At 37.3% G+C, this 24,206-nt stretch overlaps 2 protein-coding genes across 3 annotated transcripts; one reads left to right on the top strand and one right to left on the bottom strand.

The window, feature by feature from the left end:
- Positions 1 to 1,214: 1,214 nt before the first annotated feature.
- On the bottom strand, positions 1,215 to 23,810 carry klhl38b (kelch-like family member 38b). 2 transcript variants are annotated; one of them, XM_089117666.1, is made up of 5 exons: positions 23,702 to 23,810; positions 9,787 to 9,932; positions 3,245 to 4,598; positions 3,067 to 3,172; positions 1,215 to 2,173 (listed from the first exon to the last, which is right to left on the bottom strand). In XM_089117666.1, the coding sequence occupies exons 3-5, from the start codon at positions 4,412 to 4,414 to the stop codon at positions 1,884 to 1,886; spliced, it is 1,566 nt and encodes a 521-aa protein (XP_088973792.1). In that variant the 5' UTR covers positions 4,415 to 4,598; positions 9,787 to 9,932; positions 23,702 to 23,810; the 3' UTR covers positions 1,215 to 1,883. The 2 variants fall into 2 exon arrangements, with proteins under 2 accessions (XP_088973792.1, XP_039535614.2); XM_039679680.2 differs by lacking the exons at positions 9,787 to 9,932; positions 23,702 to 23,810 and adding an exon at positions 5,225 to 7,031 and having other exon boundaries at positions 1,216 to 2,173.
- Positions 13,063 to 14,783, top strand: lratd2b (LRAT domain containing 2b). Its single transcript, XM_039679682.2, has one exon. The coding sequence runs from the start codon at positions 13,647 to 13,649 to the stop codon at positions 14,460 to 14,462; it is 816 nt and encodes a 271-aa protein (XP_039535616.1). The 5' UTR covers positions 13,063 to 13,646; the 3' UTR covers positions 14,463 to 14,783.
- Positions 23,811 to 24,206: the final 396 nt, after the last annotated feature.

The raw sequence follows: 24,206 nt of genomic DNA, 5'->3' as shown, positions 1-24,206 counted from the left end.
AACGCTCATGAAGTAAACAGTCTAGGACTGTTTTTGTTTTGTGTTCATGTTGGTGGACGCGGCACATGATCACATACGCTCTTGCTTGCTCACTAACACACCTGTTGCTGTTGCTCTTACACCAATTTCATCATTCCCTCATGTTTCAGTTTCCTTGACCAACAAATCTGCAGACTGCGCCAACCACATGATTTTGGGGGTGTAAAGTTCTCCCTTGTTTGTTTCCCCAAATAACATCAGATCACCTATAAGCCCCCAATGACTGAATCCCATCATCATCTCCGACCTAAAAGAACAATCTACAGTACAAAATGTTTTTTAACATGAACAGGTTTGATGAAGTATAATCAATTCAAACCCCAAACAGCACATGTACTAAGAATGCCACAGTGCATTGGGTAATCGTAAAACACACTTTGTTGTTCACGTTTTACCATCTTTAATGTCAGTGAGTCAACAGAACATGATTACTGCCTAATGCAATATTATGCGTCTAATAAAAGCTCATCGTCAAACTTGACATCACTTGGATTCCTACATGTTATGGTTTGTTGAAGTGTGTTGATAAAGTGAAATGGGTATTGGGAATTTATCACAAAATCACAGCATTCACAATACAATAGGAAGTCTCTTAATGGCTCATCAAAGTCTTCTTTACAATTCACAATTTCATGTCTGGGCATGTCGACACCCGTTACACTGTCTAACTGAGAGTGACAGGAAGACATGTGAGACACAGACAGAGCAATAACGCATATACCCAGACACATATTTCTCTCTCACGCACCAGCTGCCGTACGTCCTCACACCTTCTGTGTCATGTCATATGATGAGTTTCTTATCTTATGATCTATGTAGGATGATTAATAGGTCACATGTTAGTTATTATAACATTTTATTTTTTGGTGAATTGTCCCTTTAATAACTAAGAAGAAAAAATGATCTGTCAATAGTTTACATAAATTCACCAAAAACAGAATTTTATAATAATGTGTCATTCCAAACTTACGAGTTTTTAAAAAAAAAATACTGTATAAAGAAAGATTTAAAAATGTCTGTATTTTAGCTCATAAAATGAAATTATCCATCAGGTTTTTTTATAGCATTTTATTTTGTGTTCTGCCTAAAAGAGAAAATCATACAAACTTAGAATGACATTAGGCAAAAAAAAATTATGACATGATTATTTATTTATTTTTCGGGTGAACTATCCCTTTAAATTCCATACAGCCAGATAAGTCAATTTACAAAAAAAACACACAAAAGAAGCATTATTAGTTTTTATGAAGAATTTAATGGTAAAATCATTTTGCATGTATAACTGTCCCACTCAATTTTTAAAAGAAAATATTTGGAGGAAAAAAACATGAATAAATAATCACTTTACAAAAGAAGGAATGTTTAAATAAAAAGTACATGTAAACAAACAATGTGCAACAATTCAGAGTCAAGTGCAAAGTAGTAATACAGAATTTCAAACTGTTCAAGTTAAAGGTAATGTGTATTCTTTAGCAAACACTAAAATGATTTAATTGTTCATTAAACAGGTATCATCTAAAAGACACTTGAAAATAAAAGCTGAAAAAGTATCATACTTCTATCTGCTACTATATGGCCTGAGCTTAAGTTCAAAATATCTTCCAGCTATTTTTTATAACTTTTAATAGTTATTTTACTAATAACCTCACACGTTCAAAAGGCAACCCGTGCAAACACAGACAGAGAGCTTCAATAAATGCGTCTCATTGCATTGCTGTCTGAATATGGTCTCCATTTTTACTCTTATTTCTCAGAATGATCTGTCAAATAGAGCACTCCAAGAATTTTAGTTGGAGACAGACGCATTTAAGCGTGTATGATATGACATTGTCACATTAATACAGTCATGTAGGCAAAAACTTATCAGAGAGATAGACAAGATTTACTGAGCCATGGTCAAATAGCTTGAATGGCAAAGTTCCCATCGACACCCATGAGTCTGTCTTTGGGTCATAGAAGTCAAAGCCGTCTGAGTCTTCAACACTCTCGTCACTGTTGATGAAGCGCCCCCCTGTGACATAGATCTTGCCATTCACAACAGCAGCAGAGTGATGCATCTTCCTGGCCTTCATATTTTCACATTTTTCAAATCTGTTGCTTTTAACATCATATGCTACCATTCTTCTTGTGTAGCCTGTTAAATAATAAAAAGAGTTAAAGTAGCATGAAATGGAAATTAAGATTGCCTTTTTTCCTATAGTGATGTACACTACTGGTCAAATGGTTTGGTCTCTAACGCTCACCAATGCTGCATTTATTTGATCAAAATGCAATACAAACAGTAATGTTGTGAAAAATGTATACAATTTAAAATAGCTATTATCTATTTAAATTTTTGGTAACACTTTACAATAAGGTTCATTAGCTAACATTAGTAAATGCATTAACTAACATAAACTTAACGATGAGCAATGCATTAGTTACACTGTTTATTAATATTTGTTAATGTTAGTTAATACAAATACAGCTGTTCATTGTGCGTTCATGTTAGTTCACAGTCCATTAACCAATGTTAACTAATACAACCTTTGATTTTAATAACGTATAAGTAAATGTTGGAATTAATATTAACTAAGATTAATAAATGCTGAAGAAGTATTGTTCACATAATGTACATGTTAACTAATGTAGTTAACTAATGTTAACTAATGAACCTTATTGTAAAGTGTTGCCAAATTTTTACATTGCAATTTATTCATGTGACAGCAAAGCTGAATTTTCAGCTGCTTTATTTTGGAGTAAAGCAAACAATACTCCAGTCTTAAGATTTCTTAAAAAAAAAAAACTAGAAATTGTTAAAAAATGTGATGGTAGTGCATTTCTGAGTGAAACGACTTCTCAAACAAGAAAAAAATGTAAGGTGGGACTTGGTCAAAAATTGATTGGATTGTTGTAATTTGCTAATTGCTGCAATCTCATTTGAGTGACAGGTTACTGGAGGAGACGGATCTCGAATATTTCATGGTGACCTCAAAACCAACTTCCAGGAACATTATATTCACAAAACTACCAAAAAACCCTCCTTACCGCCTACAATGTAGATTTTATCATCGATCACAGCAGCTGGTGCACAGACGTTCTTCACTGTCCTGGTTTCCATCCTATACCAAAGATTCCTTCCGATGTGGTACACCTATCAAAAACAAACATCTTTAACCACTGCAGAATCATTGCAATTTGTTCTATACAACTAAACATCCCAAACCTGGATAATTCGAACTGGTTTCTGCATGGCGTCTTCCCCTCCGAACACGTATATTCTCTGGTCATGTGCGGCTACAGCTGGGTGCAGGACTGCAGTGGGCATGGGGGCCATGGCCTCCCATAGGTTGAACATGGTGTCGTATCGCTCTACCGAATTTGACAGCTGTCCGTCAGCTGTCAAGCCACCCAGAACAAAAATGAAATGCAGGTAGGTAGAGCTCTGGTGGGCGTATCGAGGTGTCAGCATGGGTTCTCCAACTCTCCACTGGTTTGTTTTCAGAGAAAGCGTGTACACAGTGTTGGTAGGTGTGCACTGCCCTCCTGCTGTCGTGGTTAAGCCCCCGAGCACATAAAGGATGCTGTGCATGCAGACATAAGAGGGCCGGTGAAGACGCAGCGGGATTTTTGCGAGACACTGCCAGCAGCGAGTCTGCTCGTCGTAGAGCAGCGCCTCACGAGACGTCCGCTCTCCATTCTTACGACCTCCCACTACTACAAGCGCCTCCTTGCAGTTTTTCCGTCGTGGCACCGCCCAAAGGGGCTCAAGATCGCCAGGGCAATGAGTGCCGACAGAAAAAAGAAGGCGGCGAACGGATTCGATAATCTCTATGCATAAAGAAGATGACTGGACGAAAGGGTCATTGGCGATAAACTGGAAAAGATAGGAAGGATGGACATGTCTCAGCCTCACGCGACGGAACAAGTCGTGGATAGTGCTACATCTGGAGAACGGGTCATGGTGGATCCAAGCTAGAAGAGTCTCAAAAACTTGCTCCTCCTCAACACACAGTTTGTCGTCCTCCAAGTAGCTCACCAATTCGGGTAGCGACAGTTCGCAGAAGTCTTCGGAGACCGCCACATCAGAGAAGCTCTTCACAGCCAGTTCTCTCGCTTTTTCCTGCAAGCTAGAGCAATGCAGGATTTCAGAGAGTCGGATCATGCTCAGGCAGTTGTCTGGACTGAGCTGGGTCTGCAAGAAGGTCGAGCAGGCCTCAAAAAGCCTTCCGTACTGAAGCATAGAGGCGGCTTGCATCAGAGGGAGAACCTGCTCCATGGTGATGCCGATGGACCCTGTGTATACATACTCTACTATACTGGCAAGGATGTCATAAGGAACACCTTGGAGGTCTATCCGGGGCTTCTGGGTCTCCAGGAAGCAGCTGCAGAACATAGCGTAGAAGTAGGGGCTGCTGGACACCAGAACATTGCGGTGACATGGGAGCTCTTTGCCCTCAGAGCAAAGAACAACATCAGTGAATTTTTGGTCCTTCCTCAAGGTGTTCAGCTCCAAGAGGAGGGTTGAGATCTGGTCTTTGTCTTTAAAATGCAGGACATCTGCTATTGGACCATCTAAGCTGTGGAAAAAAAGGCAAAGGTTTTATAATCATAAGATATTTTCTTTAATTAGGATATCGGTTACACATACATTCTTGAGCACAAAAAAACTCTAAGTCCAGATGCATTTCCTATAACCATTTCGTTTATATATATTTTTTTAAATTCAGAGATATTAGTTGCACATTATGCATCTTTAAGCTTTTATACAATACTCTCACACACACACACAGATATAGTATTTATAAATATAATATTATTTACAGTATTGCAGTATACATCTGTATATATATATATATATATATATATATATATATAAACAGTGTATAAATGTTTATTTATAATTATATAATAAATAAACCAATATGACTGATTCAATTACATGCTTGAACTAACAGTGCAGCATTTTTTAATACATCTGCAATTGCCAATTTTAAGAAATCAAAGAAATGTGCAGCAAGGAAATGATTCCCGATCATCAATTAACAATTTTGCAAGTTCATCATCACACAATAATCTTCCAAGATCTTCCAGTTTTCCTGCAGACTGACATATGGCAAATAAACCACAATGCCACGCAGTTAGACAAACTACACAGGTGTTATTGTGCCTGAAGTCAAGACCTGATGTCAGCCATATATCTTACCTGGTCTCAGGTGATTTGAAGCACATTCTAGATGGTCCTGTAAATATGTATCATCAAAACTCAAGCAGAGCTCAGACTCGTCCCTCTGCTTTCAAAAAACAGTTCACTTCTGATTCTGAAAGTCACTTGAGTTTGGCAGGTGGATGTTTATAGAGACTGGGGCAACCGCGGTATGTTATTTGTTGTTCAGAAATCCTTCGAGAGGCCTCACAGTGTACATTCCAGTCTCCCTAAAAATAGAAATCTCTCTTCTCTGTTAGAACTGGAGCAGGTCCCTCCAACACCTCCTCATGGTACGCCCTCACCCCCTCTGTTTTTCCATAACACAAAAAGTTTCTTCACCGTCTGCATCGCGTGTCCGAATTGCTCCATGCTCCACAGCGTGTGTATGCTTGCCGAGGCTGTAAACAACATCGGCACGTGTGCCCAAAAGCTATTCTAAGAGTTTGCTGTGTACTTGAACTGCACTAAAAAACTAAAACTGCAGCTGAAAGCTTTGAAGCCAAACATACGCAGGTATAAATTACAAGTATAAACAGCGCTGAGTGATTGGGTTGTTTGAACATCTTGGAAACGTAACTGTGTAACGTAACTGCACTTAGGTTGCACTGGCGTATGAAGTTGAATAAGCATTAATAAACTATTTTAATGTCAATTAAACGAATAAAACGATTATTTAAAATCTTAATCTATAACTCTTTTCAACAATAAGATTCTCTGCTTTTGTTTACCAGAACAACTAGGTCCTTCAGAAAAAAATCTAATTGCGCTTTAGATAAACAGCGCCATCTTGTGTTAGTTCTCTGTACTGGGGTTTCTTGTGACTTGAGAGGCATTTCGCAATAGATGCACCTGTGCTGCCATATGTTTCACATGCGGTGGTAATCTTAAATGTTCAACAACTTCAAATGTGTTCTCATGTACCTTACGATAATATGTTGTTACAAGCAACAACAGTCTCCTATTGTTTTTTCTGCATTAAATCTTGGCCTCTCTCTCAGTTCCAACTTAATCACAAAATGTACACACACACACACACACACACACACACACACACACACACACACACACACACACACACACACACACACACACACACACACACACACACACACACACACACACACACACACACACACACACACACACACACACTAATGTATTACAAGGTATGATTCTGTTGGTGTTATTTCACTGTACTCATCAATGTGCAAACCCCTGAAATTCCAGAAACAAAAGAATGGAAAACTAATGTCAGGTTGTAAGGCTAGAAACTGCTTGAGTAATCCCTTTGAACTTCTATCACAACTCCCTTTGAAAAGGTGGCAGGCAAAATAAAATTAAGCATGCCTATGATTTTCGGTTGCAGAGAATGTTGCGACCTTAAATTTTCCAGAGCCACTCTTTGTGAAAATAACGGTCTCTTGGTAGAAATCTTGATACGCAACCTGTCGGGAGATCTCTTAAAGCCTGCAGATACTTTACATATCGTGCAAGGTACACAGCAGTGCTATCAGTGCTAGGTACAAATCTGCTCTGCTCTACAGCATCCACATTACATTACTGCGAGTCTGTTGTGCAGTTGCTTATTATCTCATGCTAAGCACTCAATTCCAAAGTGCCTGTGCCTCAGGGAGAGCATCCTCCCCGATTAACCCTGCTTATCACTGCATGAGTAAATGAGGAGTAAATAACAGTCACACCAAGAGATGGAGGGTTATGACTTCTAGACATTTTCCAAAAACTTCTGCCATTTGTATTCCTCACTATTTTTACTACACATTATATTAATTCTATTGTTATACTATAATATTATATATATATATATATATATATATATATACACACACAGTCATGCTCAGAATGAATGGCACACCTGGTAAATATGATCAACACTGACAGTAAAAAATAAATTTGCATTGTTGATCCTTTTGATCTAACCTTTCATTGAAGTAAAAGAATTGAAAGTTGTGTGTGTGTGTGTGTGTGTGTGTGTGTGTGTGTGGGAGGGGGGGTTATAAGTATATTAATTGATGAAATTATATTTTATTTTATTCAATATTGTAATATTTTTTTTTAAATATTGTAAGAAATTATAGTCTGCTTCGATCGAACTTCCACTCCAATATAGATTATATTGAAATGTTCCTTCACTTAAAAGAGCTTATTTATCATAGAATCAATTCCTTACAATCTTAAAAGTATCACAGTCAGGTTCATCACCTAGATTGGGAAGAACAGCAGGTATCCAGAACCATCTTGATTAGGGAGCTTCAAAGAGATGTTATCCCCTTAAACATTTGGCCGTATTGCTTTCTTATTTGAAAGAAGATCAAAGACAAGAATACAGCTGTTACAACAAGAACAACTTCATTTACATTAAGAGGACAGTAACAGGATAAAAGGTTGAAGATTTGAATGTTCAGGGTTCAATCTGACGCCGGTGAACCCAAGGTGCTTCGTGTGCCTTGCCACTGCTATGCTGTAATAAACTTCATTTTTGAGATCTTCGATGTCCACTTCATTTTTTCTTACAATATATATTTATAAAATAATATAATGAATTATTTTAAAACGAAAGAATATACCTTTACACCTTATTTCTTATTCTTATAATCTACATGCAAAAGGGAAGCATTTTGTTTATATACGTCCCTCCTGCATGTTCTATGAACACAAGCCTTTGTACATTAAAATAATTGACACTAATCAAAACAGTGCCTACTTTACAAATTCAATTTCTGTTTGCCATGCATTATGAGAAGAGCGAAAAGTAGTCATAATAGAAAGAAGCACAGGTTTTATATTAAAGCACAATTTCTGATGCATTTTGAAGATCACTTTCATCTTTTGGTTCCTTTTATGGACTCCTTTGTGATTCTCCTCAAATGCTACAACAGACTTTTCAACAGAAATCATAGCAGACCACCATAGAACACAAGCCTCTCTCTTCAGCACAAAAGAATTATTTTTGAGGACTATTTTTGAAATTTTTGTGTAACATTGATTTGGGTAGAGTCATGTAACAAATGCTTGTGCAGGTTGCTCTACAATAGGTAGTGCCACTGATGTTGCAATGCAAATTGCAATATGTCCATTCGGAATTGCAGGCTAACCTCTAAAAGATCAGTATGACAGTGATATTACATATATAGTTTGCTTCGCTCATGCAGAAAAAATTAAGGGAATATAGCAAATAGTGAGATAGCAAATTGGGTCATGTGTCAGATCTGAATGACCTACTTCTTCCAGCCTTTTTCTGATAAGAGTCTGGAGAAAATGTTCTACTTTCAGAGTGGTGGCAAAATTTCTGATAACCATCACCACACAGCAAATACCAAAGATACTTCTTTGAAGTTCAGAGCAATCAAACCAGCTATAATGTAATCAGTCTGATATGGACATTTTATAGTGTTAACAAATGCCATAAAAAGAGAATATCTAAGAAAACCTTTGTGAAATGAAACACACTACTGGAACGTTAGCAACATTATATTGTCTACAGCAAGGATTTTCAAAGACAAATCAGGTGAAAAAAATATGAAATAACTGCAATTAATGTAGCCTATTGATTTCTGACCCTAATTAAATGTCAAATTTAGTGAATGTGAACATAAAAAATATAATGTTAAACATCTTTCACTAATTTCTTAAATACACATTAACAGATCCCCCCCAAAAATCATTTTGTAATATACTGTATAAATCTCTCAAATTTTTCTCACACCCCATTATAGAAGTCCCTGGTCTACAGGAACATGATTGTAGGCCTGCTGGTGGTGTCGTAAAATTGAAATATATATAATACAATATATAATTATATATATTGAGATTAATACATTAAGAATAAATATGCTTTCCATTGATGTATGGTTTGTTAGGATAGGACAATATTTGGCCGAGATACAACTATTCAACTATTTGAAGATCTGGAGATCTTTAGAAAAAAAATCTAAACATGAGAAAATCGCCTTTAAAGTTGTCCATATGTTCGTGATTGTGCTGAACTCACATTAAAAAAAAGTTTTATATATTATATTATATATTTACTCCTTTATATATATATATAGGCCTACATACAGTGTATAAATATAAATGTAAGTACAGTATACACACATTCACACACACAAATGTATATAAAATATAAATAAATATAATTGATTTAACAGCCCTATCTGCTGGCCCGACAGTACTTTGTGGCATGAGAGCTATATTTTGGTTAAAATGTCATGTTCCTCTAGAGGTCAGTGCAGCTCAAAATTGATACTTATGAACTTAATGTAAAAAAAAAATATGTCCATAATAGACTATAGTCATCACACGTGTTGGGTATTATGATTAGACAAATTGCCTAAATGTTTCACTGCACTCAGCATTAGTGATCACTGAACTACCTCAAAGTGCTTTCATGATTTTTTTTAAGGTAACCCGCAGTGTATTATGCGACAACAAAGTTCTATTCATTAAAGAAAAAGCGTAATTTTGGGGAAATTGCACTGCACATAACAGAGTTGCATTTAATCAGTAACACTATGAGATTTTCCCCTCTACTTTTTCGTCACCTGATGATCTTTTCTTCCTTCTTTTAATTTCTCTCTCTGCAGCCAGTCCAGGTTTTTGGTGGGCTTCATCGGCATGACACCAACAGACACACGCCATGCACCTTCAGCAATAATACACCTTTGATGGAGTGCAGTCGCCTGCAATCCTAGAGAGGGAAAGAGGGGTCTTAAGGGGCTTACTATTAGCAGCTTAAAATTCTTCTGATGTAACCAGTGCATAGCCACTGGAAGAAAAAAAAACATAGATGCATTCCCACTAGTGTGCCACTTTCACCCTATTTTGTTTACTCTTGGTGGTGTTGTGTTCCAGACGTCTTTTTTAACAGTTGAGTAAACATAATAATGAGTTCTTTCACTGAGCGAGTCAGTGTGAGGGCAGTGCTGTTTATCTTTATATCCTCAGTGGTGGCAGACAGATTCATACGGTGTCACAAGCATACTGACACAAGGTGCCCTGGCAATCGAAATGGCCAGAGAACAGGCTCTCGGGTGAAGGAAACTTAAAAAAATATATATCTTTGTAGAAATCGAACACTCAGAGGAATTCCTATGGTTGTGTCGGACCAATCCTGAAATGTCAGGTCGTTGAAATTCCTCTGTTCACTTGCCAGGATAGAGATGAAGGGTGTGTGTATCTTTATAACACAAACACAAGGCTTCAGTGAAAATGTCACTCTGAAGATTGATTGCTGTATCATAAAGCAGTAGTATCAATTGTGTATGCTATTACCAAAATGTTAAATTATATCTGTTTTTGGCACATACATAATTCATTATACAAGCACAATATGCTAATGAGATGTACTATTAATGCTTAAATATTAGGCTAGCAGGTGTATCTGGCCTGAAGAGACTGTCATGAGCCTGGATTATATATTTTTTTGTTTTTTGATGTGGCACTGGGAGATGGACACTCGGCTTGCAACCGGTGATATGCCTCACGGCGACAGCCAGATATGAGCAAATACACAGCAGACTGGCCAGCTGTTACCATAGGTAATTAAGAGCTGAGGCACGCTTTTGGGCAGGAAAAGCCCCTGTACTGGGGGTGATGGACTGACAGCCAGAGGCTAGCTGTTTGGCAATCCACAACACAGGACAAAACACTGCAGTGTTTTACAGACCCTCCTGCCCCGGAATAGATACCACAAGCTGAAGTATCTCCTAGGAGATGCCTCTGAAGATGCTGCCACTGTTTTCAATGTGAAGGACACAGGCTCTATTCAGGGTAGCACCATTAGCCTATCATTTTTCACAAATGCAAACAAGCCTGTTAGAAATAGATGTACAGTGAAGTTAATTTTAATTTGGTTGTACTGTCTTTATTTCTTAGATCATGCCCAGTTTTTCTTGACATGGTGATTTTTTCCCCCCAGAGAAAATACATTTTAATTGTCGCTCACAGCCTTGATTTAATTTAATAATAAAAAACCCTGAAGCAGCAACATATTAAAACAATAACAACAATATTAAAATAAGACAATTATAACATTTTGACAAAAATATATGGGGTATAATGATGATGTTTTTTACAATATATTTGTGATGTCTGAATCCATAATAATGTGATATAAACTGACACTATTTTGTTGATGCACTGTACACTAAAAACAGTGATCAAAAAGCTGTTACAGTATACCTCTTGTAACACAATCGCTGCGTCCGAAATTGAATACTTCCCCAGTATGTTCAAATGTGTCCCAATTCGCCTACTTATAGTACGCCCTAAAAGTATCTACTCTTTTTGTGAAGAAAAAGTGTTTAGCAAAAGAGTAGACAAGCTATGGGACATATTATCACGTCAATAAATTGTGTATTTAACAGGTACTCTGTTGCATTACAAGCAATCTGTCACTGTAAACTGACCTTCAATCATCTTGCCACTGCAGTTAAAAACCTCCAGATTTCATTTACTTTCATTTCCTACAGTATTTGAGAGAACGTGATGTGCCAAACGTGGCTTTTCCATGCTGAGAACTTTCCTCATGTGTCTGTATTATAATGCATTTAAAAGTTGATAGGCCAAATGGATCTTTATAAAAGTCCATATTGTTGTTGCAGATGATATGGATAACATTCAATAAATATTTTTTATCAGCTTAAATGTTGATTATTAGTCACTCAAACCCTTTTATCTAAACATCTTTAATTAACTGTTTGTTATTTATTTCAATACTTTTTATATGTTTGTTGTTCTAAACCAAATCCTCCTCCAAAGCACAATGGGTCGTGGGCAATAGCCACATACACACAGTGTAACCTCTTGATTATTAAAGGTGGGGATACCTTTACTGTTGTACAGCAATTTTTCCCAGACAAAATCCAGTAAATTTCAATTGGAATCCACACGATCTGGAATTTTGTGTGAGGGGAAAATTTAGGTTGAAGTTGGTCACACAAATTTGTTGCAAACAAATTGTTTTTGACCTTATGAAGGCATTCTGTCCAAAATCTAGTACCATTTTAATTCTTTTTAAATGATTTTTTATGTATTAATTATTTATATGTATAACACTAATTTATGTTATATTACCTTGGAAGTTATTTAGGCTTAAAAATTAACATTGCTGCAAGGGTGATTCTAATACAACGAGTGACATCAAATGCCACACGATCCTCTCTTCTAATTGGTGTAATCAGTCTCTCTATATTTCCTGCTCTTTGGAGAGTTATGGAAATGCTATCAGGGATCTTTTATTTTGCTATTGAAGCAAATGGGGAATACAAAAAATATATTTGCTGTTGTTGTCCTCTTCACCGCTAGGCTACAGAAGTTTACCCAATTATGACAAATTCCATATGAAGAGTTCAGATGCAAAAGCCTCTAAATGCCATTTGAAATTTTCTTCTTTAATGATGATTTTTATCAAACTTGTATATTTAAGTTCAGCAATTTCACTTAAATGGTAATGTTATTTAAGTGAAATTACTGAACTTAAAAATACAAGTTTGATAAAAATCATCATTAAAGAAGAAAATTTCAAATGGCATTTAGAGGCTTTTGCATCTGAACTCTTCATATGTCACCATTTTAAAAGGGTCCATTATAATGTGCACTATTTGAAAAGGCTATATAAGTAATTATAGATTTAACATTTTAAGGAACTGATGTGTAGTATCTTCTTGTAGGCTAAGCTATTGCGTCATCATGATGTCTGAAAATGTAAACATGTTTGAGTTTAAAGTTCAGACGCTAGCCTGTTTTAAGTCAATGAAAAACAGTTAACCGGCATGATGCATCCACTCTCGTATTTATGTAGCCTATAAATTATTGCATCTGGCCAGAAAGGTAATCTTTAAACTGTACACTCTCAGTGGGTTTAGTTCATTGAAAACCATAAATCCGCTTCCAGTAAAAAAGTACGCTGTTTCTTTAACTGACCTTGCCTTGAGTAAACATTACCGTGCTCGCTAGTATTTTACACAGAGCGCTGCTACTGCCTCTGCCATAACTTCGCAGAGCCCGGGACATCATCTATTACTTGGAAAGAGAGGAAATAAATCATCAAAAGAAAAATTATTTACAGAGGACGTTAACAGTAGGACTCCGCGTGTGTTCACCTCTGTGTCTGATGGGCTCCCCTGTCTGCGGCTCACACCAGGAAGTGAGCAGGTGAGACGCACCTGTTCGGAACGCAGACTGAAACTCAACAATATCTAACTGCTTGCAAAGAGTTCGGATAACTGTATGATATGTCAAAACGCACATCACGTACATTACTCCAAACACATATTCGCTGATAAAAAGAAGACATGGACTTAGACCTCAACAGGGCTCCAAAGCCGGATTACGTGTTGCGTTTTTGAAATCCCGATACAGGTGGGACGCGAAATTGTTCACACGAGTTTCGGACATTGTTATGGGGAATCAAGTGGAGAAACTTACCCATTTGAATTACAATGAATTACCCACGACTGACCCTAATGGATTCGACCCAGAAGACGACACTCCACGCATCGGCGTGTCTTATATTTTCTCTGCGGATGACGACGAGCTAGAGGACAACATCGAGGATACTGAAAAGGACGACGTGAAACATTACGACTGCCGCAATGAATTAGAATGCGCGGTCTATTATCGTGACGAGTGTATATACGAAAGAAACAGCAGGTTCGGGGAAGTGGGAACGCTCTCGTGCGAGAACTTACCGAATAAGTGCAACCCCGGTGACCTGGTGGAGTTTGTGGCTATCGGCCAGTACCCGCACTGGGCAGTATGTGTTGGCGACCTACAGGTAGTTCATTTTTACAGAAACGAGATTAAATGCGACTTTCTTTTGGACGCAAGTCAAGGTAAAAGGGGCAGAATTGTAAACGACCTGTATAAGTTCCGCGCGCTGAGCCCGGATGTTGTGGTGCAGAATGCCATGGAGCAAGTGGGGATGAAAGAGCGAGATGTTTGCTGGAAGAACTCTGAATGCTTCGCTGCCTGGTGCAGGTTTGGCAAACGTGAATTCAAAATTGGAGGGGAGATTCGAATTGGAAAGCAGCCGTACAAGATGAAACTGCAGCTGTCGGAGAAGAAAAGTCACGTTTTGGACTTTCAAAGTTTAGAGGACTTGATCATGGAGAAGAGGAGAAACGACCAAATGGGAAGGGAAGCCGTCATACAGGAACTGGAGAATCATTTAAATGCCACAGAAGACACTGAGAATGATTACAACAATTGTAACTGATGGGTTCTCCAGTGGGCAAACAGCCTCATCGTGGAGGATATATAATGGGCTTTATTTGTAATCACCACAAGCACAGCGGTAGTGTTGCAATAGTGTTCATCTGTTTCTCAAGAGAGTTTTTGTCAGAAGCACTTTTATAAATTGGACAACTTCAACTTGTTAGTAATGATAATCCTGGTGTTTTTGTATTAAGGACATAATTCCCTCACTTTGCTAGATTTACATCTAAGGGAACGTTTTACAAGCCTTTCCATAATGATCTCATGTATTACCTTGTCACATATAGCCTATTTCAATAAAGTCTGATTATTTTTACTTAAACATGGTTTTGTTCTTCATCATGATTGTCATATAATCAATACAACGTTCAGAGTTCAGATTAACTCTTCCGTTTGATGGATGGAATTTTTTATTTATTACATTTTTTATTCTGTTAATGGTGACTGAGCTTTTTCTGCCCAGAGTGAATTCCTGATTCTATCATATTTATTTCATGAGCATCCAAGCATTTAATGATGAAAAACAGCCCAAAGGGAAAAAGTAAACATTCATTTATGAATATGATTAAAATTGATACATATAACTCTTGGTTCTATAATAACCAAGAGTGTAAAATGTTCAGAGGAAAGGATTTCTGAAGATATATGTTGTGTTCTCCCTGGGATTTTCATTATATTTTACTTAAATATTTTTGAATTTATATGCCATATAATAAATATCAAATGGATAACCACCATTGACTTTCATAGAATAAGATCAAATAAAAAATACTATGGAAGTCAGTGGTCCAACTACTGTTTGGTTATTCATACAGGTTAAGAACAACAAGAGTGAGTAAATGATTACATAATTTACATTTTTTGGGGGAATTATCCCTTTAGGTTTTGGGTAAGCAGAAATTCTCACTCTCTTTTCTGACTTATGTTCATGGTGCATTTGCCTTTTGTGTTTTTTGTATGTGTGTCCATTAGGGATTTAATATAATATGGTTATGTATTATCTTATTATATCTTATTCAATATAATAAGATACGTTTGGTAGTATCTGTGAGATAACACTGCCCAAAGAAAGTTTTGTTTAGCCAAAGAAGAGAGGATTTGTACAGAAGTTGACTGTGCTTGATAAGAGGATGCTCGAAAAGATAACCGCTGCTTTTTGAAGTGTCTCAAACTAGAAGTCTTAATTAGATTTAAGTCTCAATTTAAAGTAATTTCTGATCTAATTTAAGATACTGACTGATTAGACAGATTTAAGCATAAAAGCTTGTTTTTATTAAATAACGGTGCTGGTTTAGACTTATAATTAAGCTCTTAACTTATCCGTATATTACTTGCATTATCAGTGGCTCAATATGCCTGTAAATGTGTGTGATGCCCCACAGGTCACACAAAAGAGACTAAATATATTTTAAAAGGGCTTTTGCAGTTACCCAGTGATTGACATTCATCTCCAAATCCTCTGAGAAGAGCCACGTAAAGCTTTCCTACTCCTCACCACGCAGTACATCAAACAAAGTTTTGGGCCAAACTGCTGTCTGGGTACTGATTTTATGAACTATCACGGAAATACTAAGACAACATATAAACAAACTGCCCGTCTTGTTCAACAGGGTGAGTTTTTCTGTACAGGACAGGATGTTAAATGGTAAGTACAATTACTCCCGCAGACTGAGCTGTTGTTTTGACTTTGTACTGTTTGTATTATATATCAAAGTAAGTTACAAATGCATAATCAGAACAAGCCAATCCTTACTCTGTCATAATGTGTTATCTTTCTCATCCCTTTTCTTTGCCAGGGCTTGTTGGGTTAGTCACACTGTGGCTCTGACTCTCAAACCCTCCCTCACTTCTATGGAAACATTGAGACTGTTTACATAAGGTCAGATGGTAAAACAAGTCTGAATTCCAGGGAGAGAAAATGAGAGCAATCCATTCCTGCTGCTCCTCTTATAAACTGATGGTCAAATATGACCATCAAATATTTCATTCTTATATTACTATAATAACAGCATTTATGTAGAAACTTATATAGCCTGTGCGCGTGTGTATTTTATGATACCCACGTCTTTATTCCAGATCTGATCTATTTGTATACAGCACACATGTACATACAATTTTGTTTATTTTATATATACATATTTAGTATCTTATTTTACTATCTGTGTACTGTGTTTGTCTCTGTGCATTGAGCTTCTTCTGTCACCAAAACAAATTCATTGTGTGCAAATACACTTGCCAATAAATCTCTTTCTGATTCTAGTATATATTTTAATAATATAATGCATAATTTAACCACAGCCATAAAAATGATCTCCGGTGTTAAGATCTCCTCTCAAATGAGATAACTGATACTTAAGACCACATAACTCGGTACAATTATTTACAGCTCTTTGATCAATGAATCCTCTTGATACTGATCCAGTTTTAATTTGCTGCTCATTCTCTGAAGTTCAAATGGATAATGTGAAGTTAAATCTCTGCGTATTAAAAGATCCATTTCAAAGGCATTATGCTAATTTGGTAAAAATGCCCCCTTCATAATAATAAGCTGTATTGTCCAGATGATTTTTTTTGTTGCCATCTTTAATTCCATTGCTGATGAAGGTTTAAACTCGTGTTTGCAGCTGAGATATGAAAGAAGTCCTTCAGGTTCTCCTGGCTAAAAATCGATGAAATCCTTCAGAATTTGTATAGAATTAAGACCATTTATATCATGAAATTTAAAGCACATTATATCTCTTCAGTGTTTTATGTGTGTGTGTTTTATGGACATTTGGGAAGAAATTGTGAAGAAGCAGAAATGTGACCAGATTAAGACTATGTTTCGATTACATCATTCGCCTCACACAAGTAGGTAGGACATTTTCTGGTTTAACAACCAATGGAAATTAAGCATTTTTCTTGGAAATAAAAAACTTGGGCTGGCATTTTTTCCCCCCCAAAAACAAAAAAAAAAGAAAAAAAAAATACATTGCATAAGCTTGTGGGTAGGATATCTTGTTATCATAACCTGTATGACCGATTCTTATAGTTCAGTAAAAAGTATAATTTGAATCTAATTTGAATGTGAATCAATCATTTAGATTTAAAAGGATGTCAGTTGTGTTGGTCCGTAACTTAATACATTTGAGTTTCACATGATAATATTTCTCAGGAAGTGTTAAAACAAGCATCAGACACTAAATAGCCTAAGTCTTTAATTTCCAGAGAAGAAGATTATTCCAGTGCAACACAGCTACATCTCCCAGCTGTGCAATGTGTTATTGCAATTTATTGTGAGACTAATTACATGGGATCATTACACTCCCAACAGCAATCAAAACTGTCTCCCGCAAGTAAAAGAATAAAGATTAAAATCATTATATATTCAATGGCATGTAAAGGAAGAGCAACATAAGAATTGCACTTAGCTAGCTGACACTGGTAAGGAATTGTGAGAGATGGTGGAATAAAATGTATTGAAGCACTGGTTTGAGGTGTGTTAACTAAAACTGAGACAAAACAGAGTTAGCTTTTAGAAGAAATGAATAAATAAATACAATAATAAAATCATAAGGATTTGGGTTCACATGGTTTACAAAATGGCCATATTCCTCAGTACTGATAAGGATATTCTGACTTTTATCTGCTTACACAATAAGAGGAACAAGAGGAAGTACAACACCCTTCCTATGATCCTTGTGAAAATGCTTCAGACAATTGTTGGGAATAGCTGGGAAAGCTCACAGGACAGGCAGTGCCAAGAAGCCGTACCTAAAAATAAATAAATAAATATAAATATGCAACTGAGCTGTTGTGTTGACTGCTTTTAATGTTTTTTTTTTCTTTCCATAATTTAAAATCAGAATCTGTATGTTTAAGTGAGCATTTAATTTTGGACAGTTTTGGACAATTGTGAAATTGAGTAATAAATAAAAAAAAAACAATCAATCAGAGCAACTCCCAAAGAAACATTTCATTTAAAAAAAAGAAAAGAAGAAGATATTACCTGGAGACACTGTATCAATTATTAACGGACAGAACAGTCCTGCTCTCCTATATTCCAGCGAGCACAACATTGTGTTCCAGGAAACATCTTATCAGAAGAGCTGAACAACTTCCAGGATTTCCTTGGCCAAAGAACACTTCAGGCGTTTGCACCGTACCAGTCAAAGCCATTCTCTCGAGAGCACTGCCACAATGTCTCTGAGTTTTCAGAAGGTCACGTCTTCATCATGTGTTCAATGAGTGCTAAACTAACTTTTAATTCTAAAAATACAACACAGGCCTACGACTTGCTATATGAAAACCATCTGTCTGGGATTGACACTATGCTGAGTCATGATGAAACCTCAGCCATTCATTCATGACATGATATTCATGGCCTGCTGCACAAGCATCAGATGAAGTTTTAAATCCACCCATTGCTCTTTTTTCTGCTTCCTCTGACACTCATCCTTCCCTTTTGTGTCATATCCTGAATCTTCTCTAATCCCATATTTGCCAGAGCACAGCCAGCCGTTCTGGTCCCTGTGTTTCTTGTTTGGCTAATTCGTGGCCAGTCACTGGTGAGCCATTCATGTGCCCCCATGATGCAGAGCAACAGAAGCAGTGAATGACGCTCTTTAAGACTAGGTCTTAATACCCTCAGTGAATGAGGGTGTCAGAACCGTGCTGAAGAACTCACCCTCAGTTCAAGCAGAAAGAAGGATCAGGGGCTTGGGGAATTTGTGCCATTTTCTTCTAAAACTGCCTTATAAACCAGTGCAACCACAAATTTTATGTACTGATATTGGAGATTCACAAGTCCTTGCATCAATCCTACCACAGATAAACAACTTCTATAAATGAGAAGCAGGAAAATGAGAGACCACTTTGAATATACCCCTCAGGCTCTGTCAGTTTGCAAAGCTCAGTGTTCTGACAAGATAAGAGGATGACCCTGTTACTGACTTTTTTCAGGCCAAGGATCATCAATGTGACACGTATTCGCCCAGCTCACTCTGACTGGCACTTTAGTCACACAACACTCCTTTACTCACTGCCAGTGAACAATGTAGAGCTCTATACAAATACACACCCATCCACACACTTACAGAGGCATAAAATTACCAGGGCAAGTCAGAATCAAATTATCCAATCTATTTCCCAGCACTGGCACAGGAAAAATCTAAATTGGGTCAGAAACTTTGATAGAGTGAACTATTTCTCTTGACCCGATGTACTGACTCTTGCTATGGAGACTCCTGTTTCTGGCTTCTCTCATCTTTCTTCATGAGTAATTTTCATGAAAAGGGTAATGAAAAATTTACTAATAGAACTTTTCAATTACATTTTAAGAGTATATATAATTTTATTAGGTTTATTAGATGTGAAGCCACCTGTATTTAAGTGTACTATACTAAAGGGATTATGTATACAGTACACATTTAATAAAAACTATTGATGATGATATTTGTCAAATCAAATACTTTCTAGAATGAGAATGCCTCTCCCTCAATACCATCTGCAAGTGCAAAATAGCTAATCATGGTGCATAGCAATGACATAACTAAAGTCTACTGGCTATTTAAATGGGCTGTGTTTAAAACAGTGGAGCCTTCAATATGTCTTGCCTGAACTAATGAAACATATTACCATTTAAAAAGAAGTATCTTATCTTTAGCCCATAAGAAGTATCTTATCTTTAGCCCAGTGTTGTAGGACTCAAGACAGATCTTGGTTTCAAGACCATTATTTAAAGGTCTTGGTCTTGTCTAGGTCTCGACCGTATCTCGACTAGGTCGGTCCACGTCACTGAGGGGGGCTCGGCAAGAGCCACACTTAGTGAAGCGAGGCATTTGAAACAATGCCTCGGATCGTTTAGACAAGTTTTTTAGAGAAGCAAGTATTGAAAGGATAAGGGCGCCAGATAGCTTACGCAACTCGAGAGTACTCTCGTAAGAGACCTCGTAACACTTCCTGCTTCAAATGCAATCTTTTGCTACTGTTCTGCTGGGTCAGAATTTAACAGGGAATGATAAAAAAATCTACCAAAATTAATACAAATGCCCCCCAAAACTAACATGAAAAAAGTACTTAAATGTCTTGGTCTTGACTTAATCTCTCCCCACCTTGTTCTTGGTCTTGTCTTGGTCTCAGCACACTATGGTCTTTGTTTAGGTTGCCTTAGTCTCTGGCTACAATCAAGGAATTTATTTTTTAAAAGTACAGTAAATGTCATTTTAAATTAGATTATTTTTACTGTATGTTGTGGAATATCATTACAATTTAAAATAACTGTTTTTTTCTTCTAATGTATTAGTCTAATGAATTTTTAGCAGCCATTACTGCAATGTCACATCATGATCCTTCACAAATCATTAATTCTTGCTGATTTGGTGCTCAAGAAACATTTCTATCTCCCCCATGTTAAAATTCCCAACTTTACAACAGAAAAAAACATGTTTACAGCCTGGAGCAAAAAGTGGTTTTGGTCTTTATAGCTTATTTTGCTCTTCATGACAACTGTGAGGGGGCTGAATTATTTTTTGAATCTTTGTGCTTACTTTTCACATCGACATTCCCCAGCCAAGAAGGATGACATTGGTAACTGGGAGCTGTTGTCTGTAAATTGCCATGGGAGGACAAGAACATTGAAAGTCATCCAGAGAAAATGTTGGTGGCCTAACATGCAACCAAAAGCTCAGGTTTCTGTTGCTGCCTGTGGTGTGAGTGGCCAAAACAAGGAACCCTGAACCCATCCTCGTGGCCTACAGCACTTACTACCCATTCCTACTTGCCCCTTGTCCCACATATCTATGGACTTTGTTAAGGGTCTACCAAGATTTCAAGGTAACACTGTAATTCTGGTGGTGGTAGACTTTCTGAAGCATGTAATTTTTATACCATTACCCAAGATTCCCACGGCAGGTCAGATAGTGGACTTATCTATGCAAGATGTCATCAGAATCGGGGATCACAGTTCACCTCCCGGTCTCCCGGTTCTAGAAGTCTTTCGGACGCCTAATTGGGGCATCCATTAGCTTGTCCTCTGGATTTCACCCCCAATCAAATGGACAGACAGAGAGGGTTAACCCATCTGATCTGGGGTGAATTTGCACACAACACTCTACACCACTCATCTTTAGGCATGTCTCATTTTGAATGCCAGTTTGGTTTCCTTCCCCGTCTGTTCCCTGAACAGGATCCTGAGGTCCGTTCACCAGCCTCTGCTCAACTTGTCCAAAGGTGTCGTTAGGTATGGCGAAGAGCACAAGCAGCCCTTCTAAGAGCCAATCAACAACAGCAGAGGCATGCAAACCAGTACCGTAGAATTGGACCATCACATAGACCATGACTAGGAGTGTGGCTGTCTACTAGGTATCTACCTCTGGATGTTTAGTCAAGCAAACTAGTGCCTCACCTCATCTGACATTTCAAAATCCTCAAAAGGATCAAACCAGTGCCCTACTGTCTTCTTCTGCCCAGGTCCATGCTAGGGTTAACTGAGGGTTATGGCCCGGAGGAGCAGTCTTGGGTGCCAGCCAGACCCTTTCTTGTTATCTTTTGTCTTCTGGTTTGTATATCGTACTCGGTTACTAATGTAACCTCGGTTCTCTCTAGAAGAGTGAACGAGTAAAATCTTGGGAAAACTTCTTTTCCATGAGATAGTGAAGCCAAAATACTACACATCGATCTTACATATTTATGAATGAACTGCCTGTTTTAAAATCTTCCTGGGCTACTGACATTGCTAATACATCTGCTTTAAACATTACAATGTGTGTGATAACTTTTGTTAACTCTACAATATGTAAATCCATTTCACTAGCTAATTACTCTTCGACAGCGATGCCATAGAAATATACAGAGCAATCGAGCGACCGCAAAACCAGAAGTTCAAAGACAATATTGTAAAGATGGTTGCTTGCTTGTTTCTCTGGCGCATAAGGTCTATATAGAAACAATTAAAAAAAAACTTTGTCATGTGCCCATTTTTTATTTAAAAGTGTGTCCGTATGAGAGAGAACGATACAATTTTGCTTCATAACATGTGTAACTCTTCATTCCTGGAACATTTCATGCCATGGATTAAGGTTCCAAATCCACATGAATCTACCTCATATACAGTACATTCACCAAAACAAGCATTCAGAGTAAGTCTAGGCTACTTCACTTTAAGACATAAACTCTATTTGTTGTGCTTGTGGGTTCAGTTAAGGAATGTGTTTTCATAGTCTGATAAAATATCAAGATGCATAAGCCTGAAACTGATAACTAGCTGCCAAGGTCAGGATAGATGCACACTCCTCCAGTATTTGTCCTGCCCAACACATACCTAGCATAAATTATGATTAGATGAAGTCAAACAGTTTGTCATTTCATATATTTCAAATAGATAAGAAGGATGAAGTTAGAAAAGGAGGAATACTGCACACTCAAATATGTATGGTGGATTTCCTCTCACACTGAAAAAAAAATTAAGCAAACAAATCCAACCAAGTTAAAAAAAACCCCTGCTGTTTCTTTCTGAGTAGTTCGCGCATGCCAGGCTTTGGGTAAATAGTGCACAGGAAGCAAAAGAAATTGTTTGAAATCCTATTAGAAAAAAAAAAACCTGATGTAAGATTATTAAAAGATTAGCTTAACCTAGTTTCATCTGAACACTCTCTTTGTTTGTCCATATGTCCTGCAAACAAATAGCTTTTACTCAGAATCATGAAATATGCACTCATACACGCCACTCAATTAAAATTGTAATTATAAAAAATAATCCCAAATTCATAGGCCTTTTTGTCTTTTCCATATTACATGGGACAGAACCGAGGGAGAATAACCATGTGGAAGACTAAATCTTCTGAATTACTTATACAGTTAACACAACTTAGGGAGATTAACCATGTGGAAGACAAAATATGCTGAATGATTTATACATGCAGCAGAGCAATCATTTAGCTACCATTAGGCCCAAATCAACAAGGCTATCTGAACGAAGACACGCCTAGCTATGTAAGATCGATTCCTGTGTTACAATTAAGTTACAACAATCTATAGTTGCAAAAAAAAAAAAAAAAAAAAAAAAGGTTTCCGAAATGTGGCATCACGGCAAATATAATTGCGTGAATTTATTTAAAGGCCCGTTCACACCAATAACGAATAGCGACTTGCCAACGCACCATAACTTTCTGTTTATCGTAAGCGTGCGCTGCAGTGTCGCCTGCCGCCACGTTCGAGATCTTCGAGAAGTATTAAGGATTATTGTCTGTCAATGTTTTTTACCGTTTATCAGCTGGGAAATCCAGTAGCACCTCATTGCAGTAGCCTACACGAGATCCAGGGGCGGAGTTGGCTCCAGATCTAAGGGTGGAGATGTGTAGGATTAGGGGTGGGGTTAGGGAATCAGGGGGCGAGATGGGTAGGTTTAAGTAACTTATCTGGATCCAACTTCTCCCCCTGGATTTCGTGTTCTGCAGTGAGGACCTTCTCAGAAAAAAGCGTGTGATTCCAAGACATAATGTCCATGATTCCATTTCCAACGACAACGTTCCTCTGTCTCGTCGTTATACAGTAGTCAAAATTTGAAGTGGATCAAAACCACTTCAAAAGTTATACATTAATTTTGACCAATACCATTTTCTTGTCTGACAACTTTGATGAACTTTTTTGATCCACTTCAAATGTGGACTACTGCAGATAGTGGTGTGGATATTAATGAGAACGATTAGTCCACTAGGGAGGTGAAAGCTTGCAAATAGCTCTATCTATTGAACAATCTAATCAAAAT

The sequence above is a fragment of the Pimephales promelas genome, chromosome 12, assembly GCF_988280905.1.
Source record: "Pimephales promelas chromosome 12, fPimPro1.hap1.1, whole genome shotgun sequence".
In the NCBI taxonomy this organism is placed as follows: domain Eukaryota; kingdom Metazoa; phylum Chordata; class Actinopteri; order Cypriniformes; family Leuciscidae; genus Pimephales; species Pimephales promelas.
Note: the sequence above shows the minus strand (reverse complement) of the source record. Positions and strands in the feature narration are given on the sequence as shown.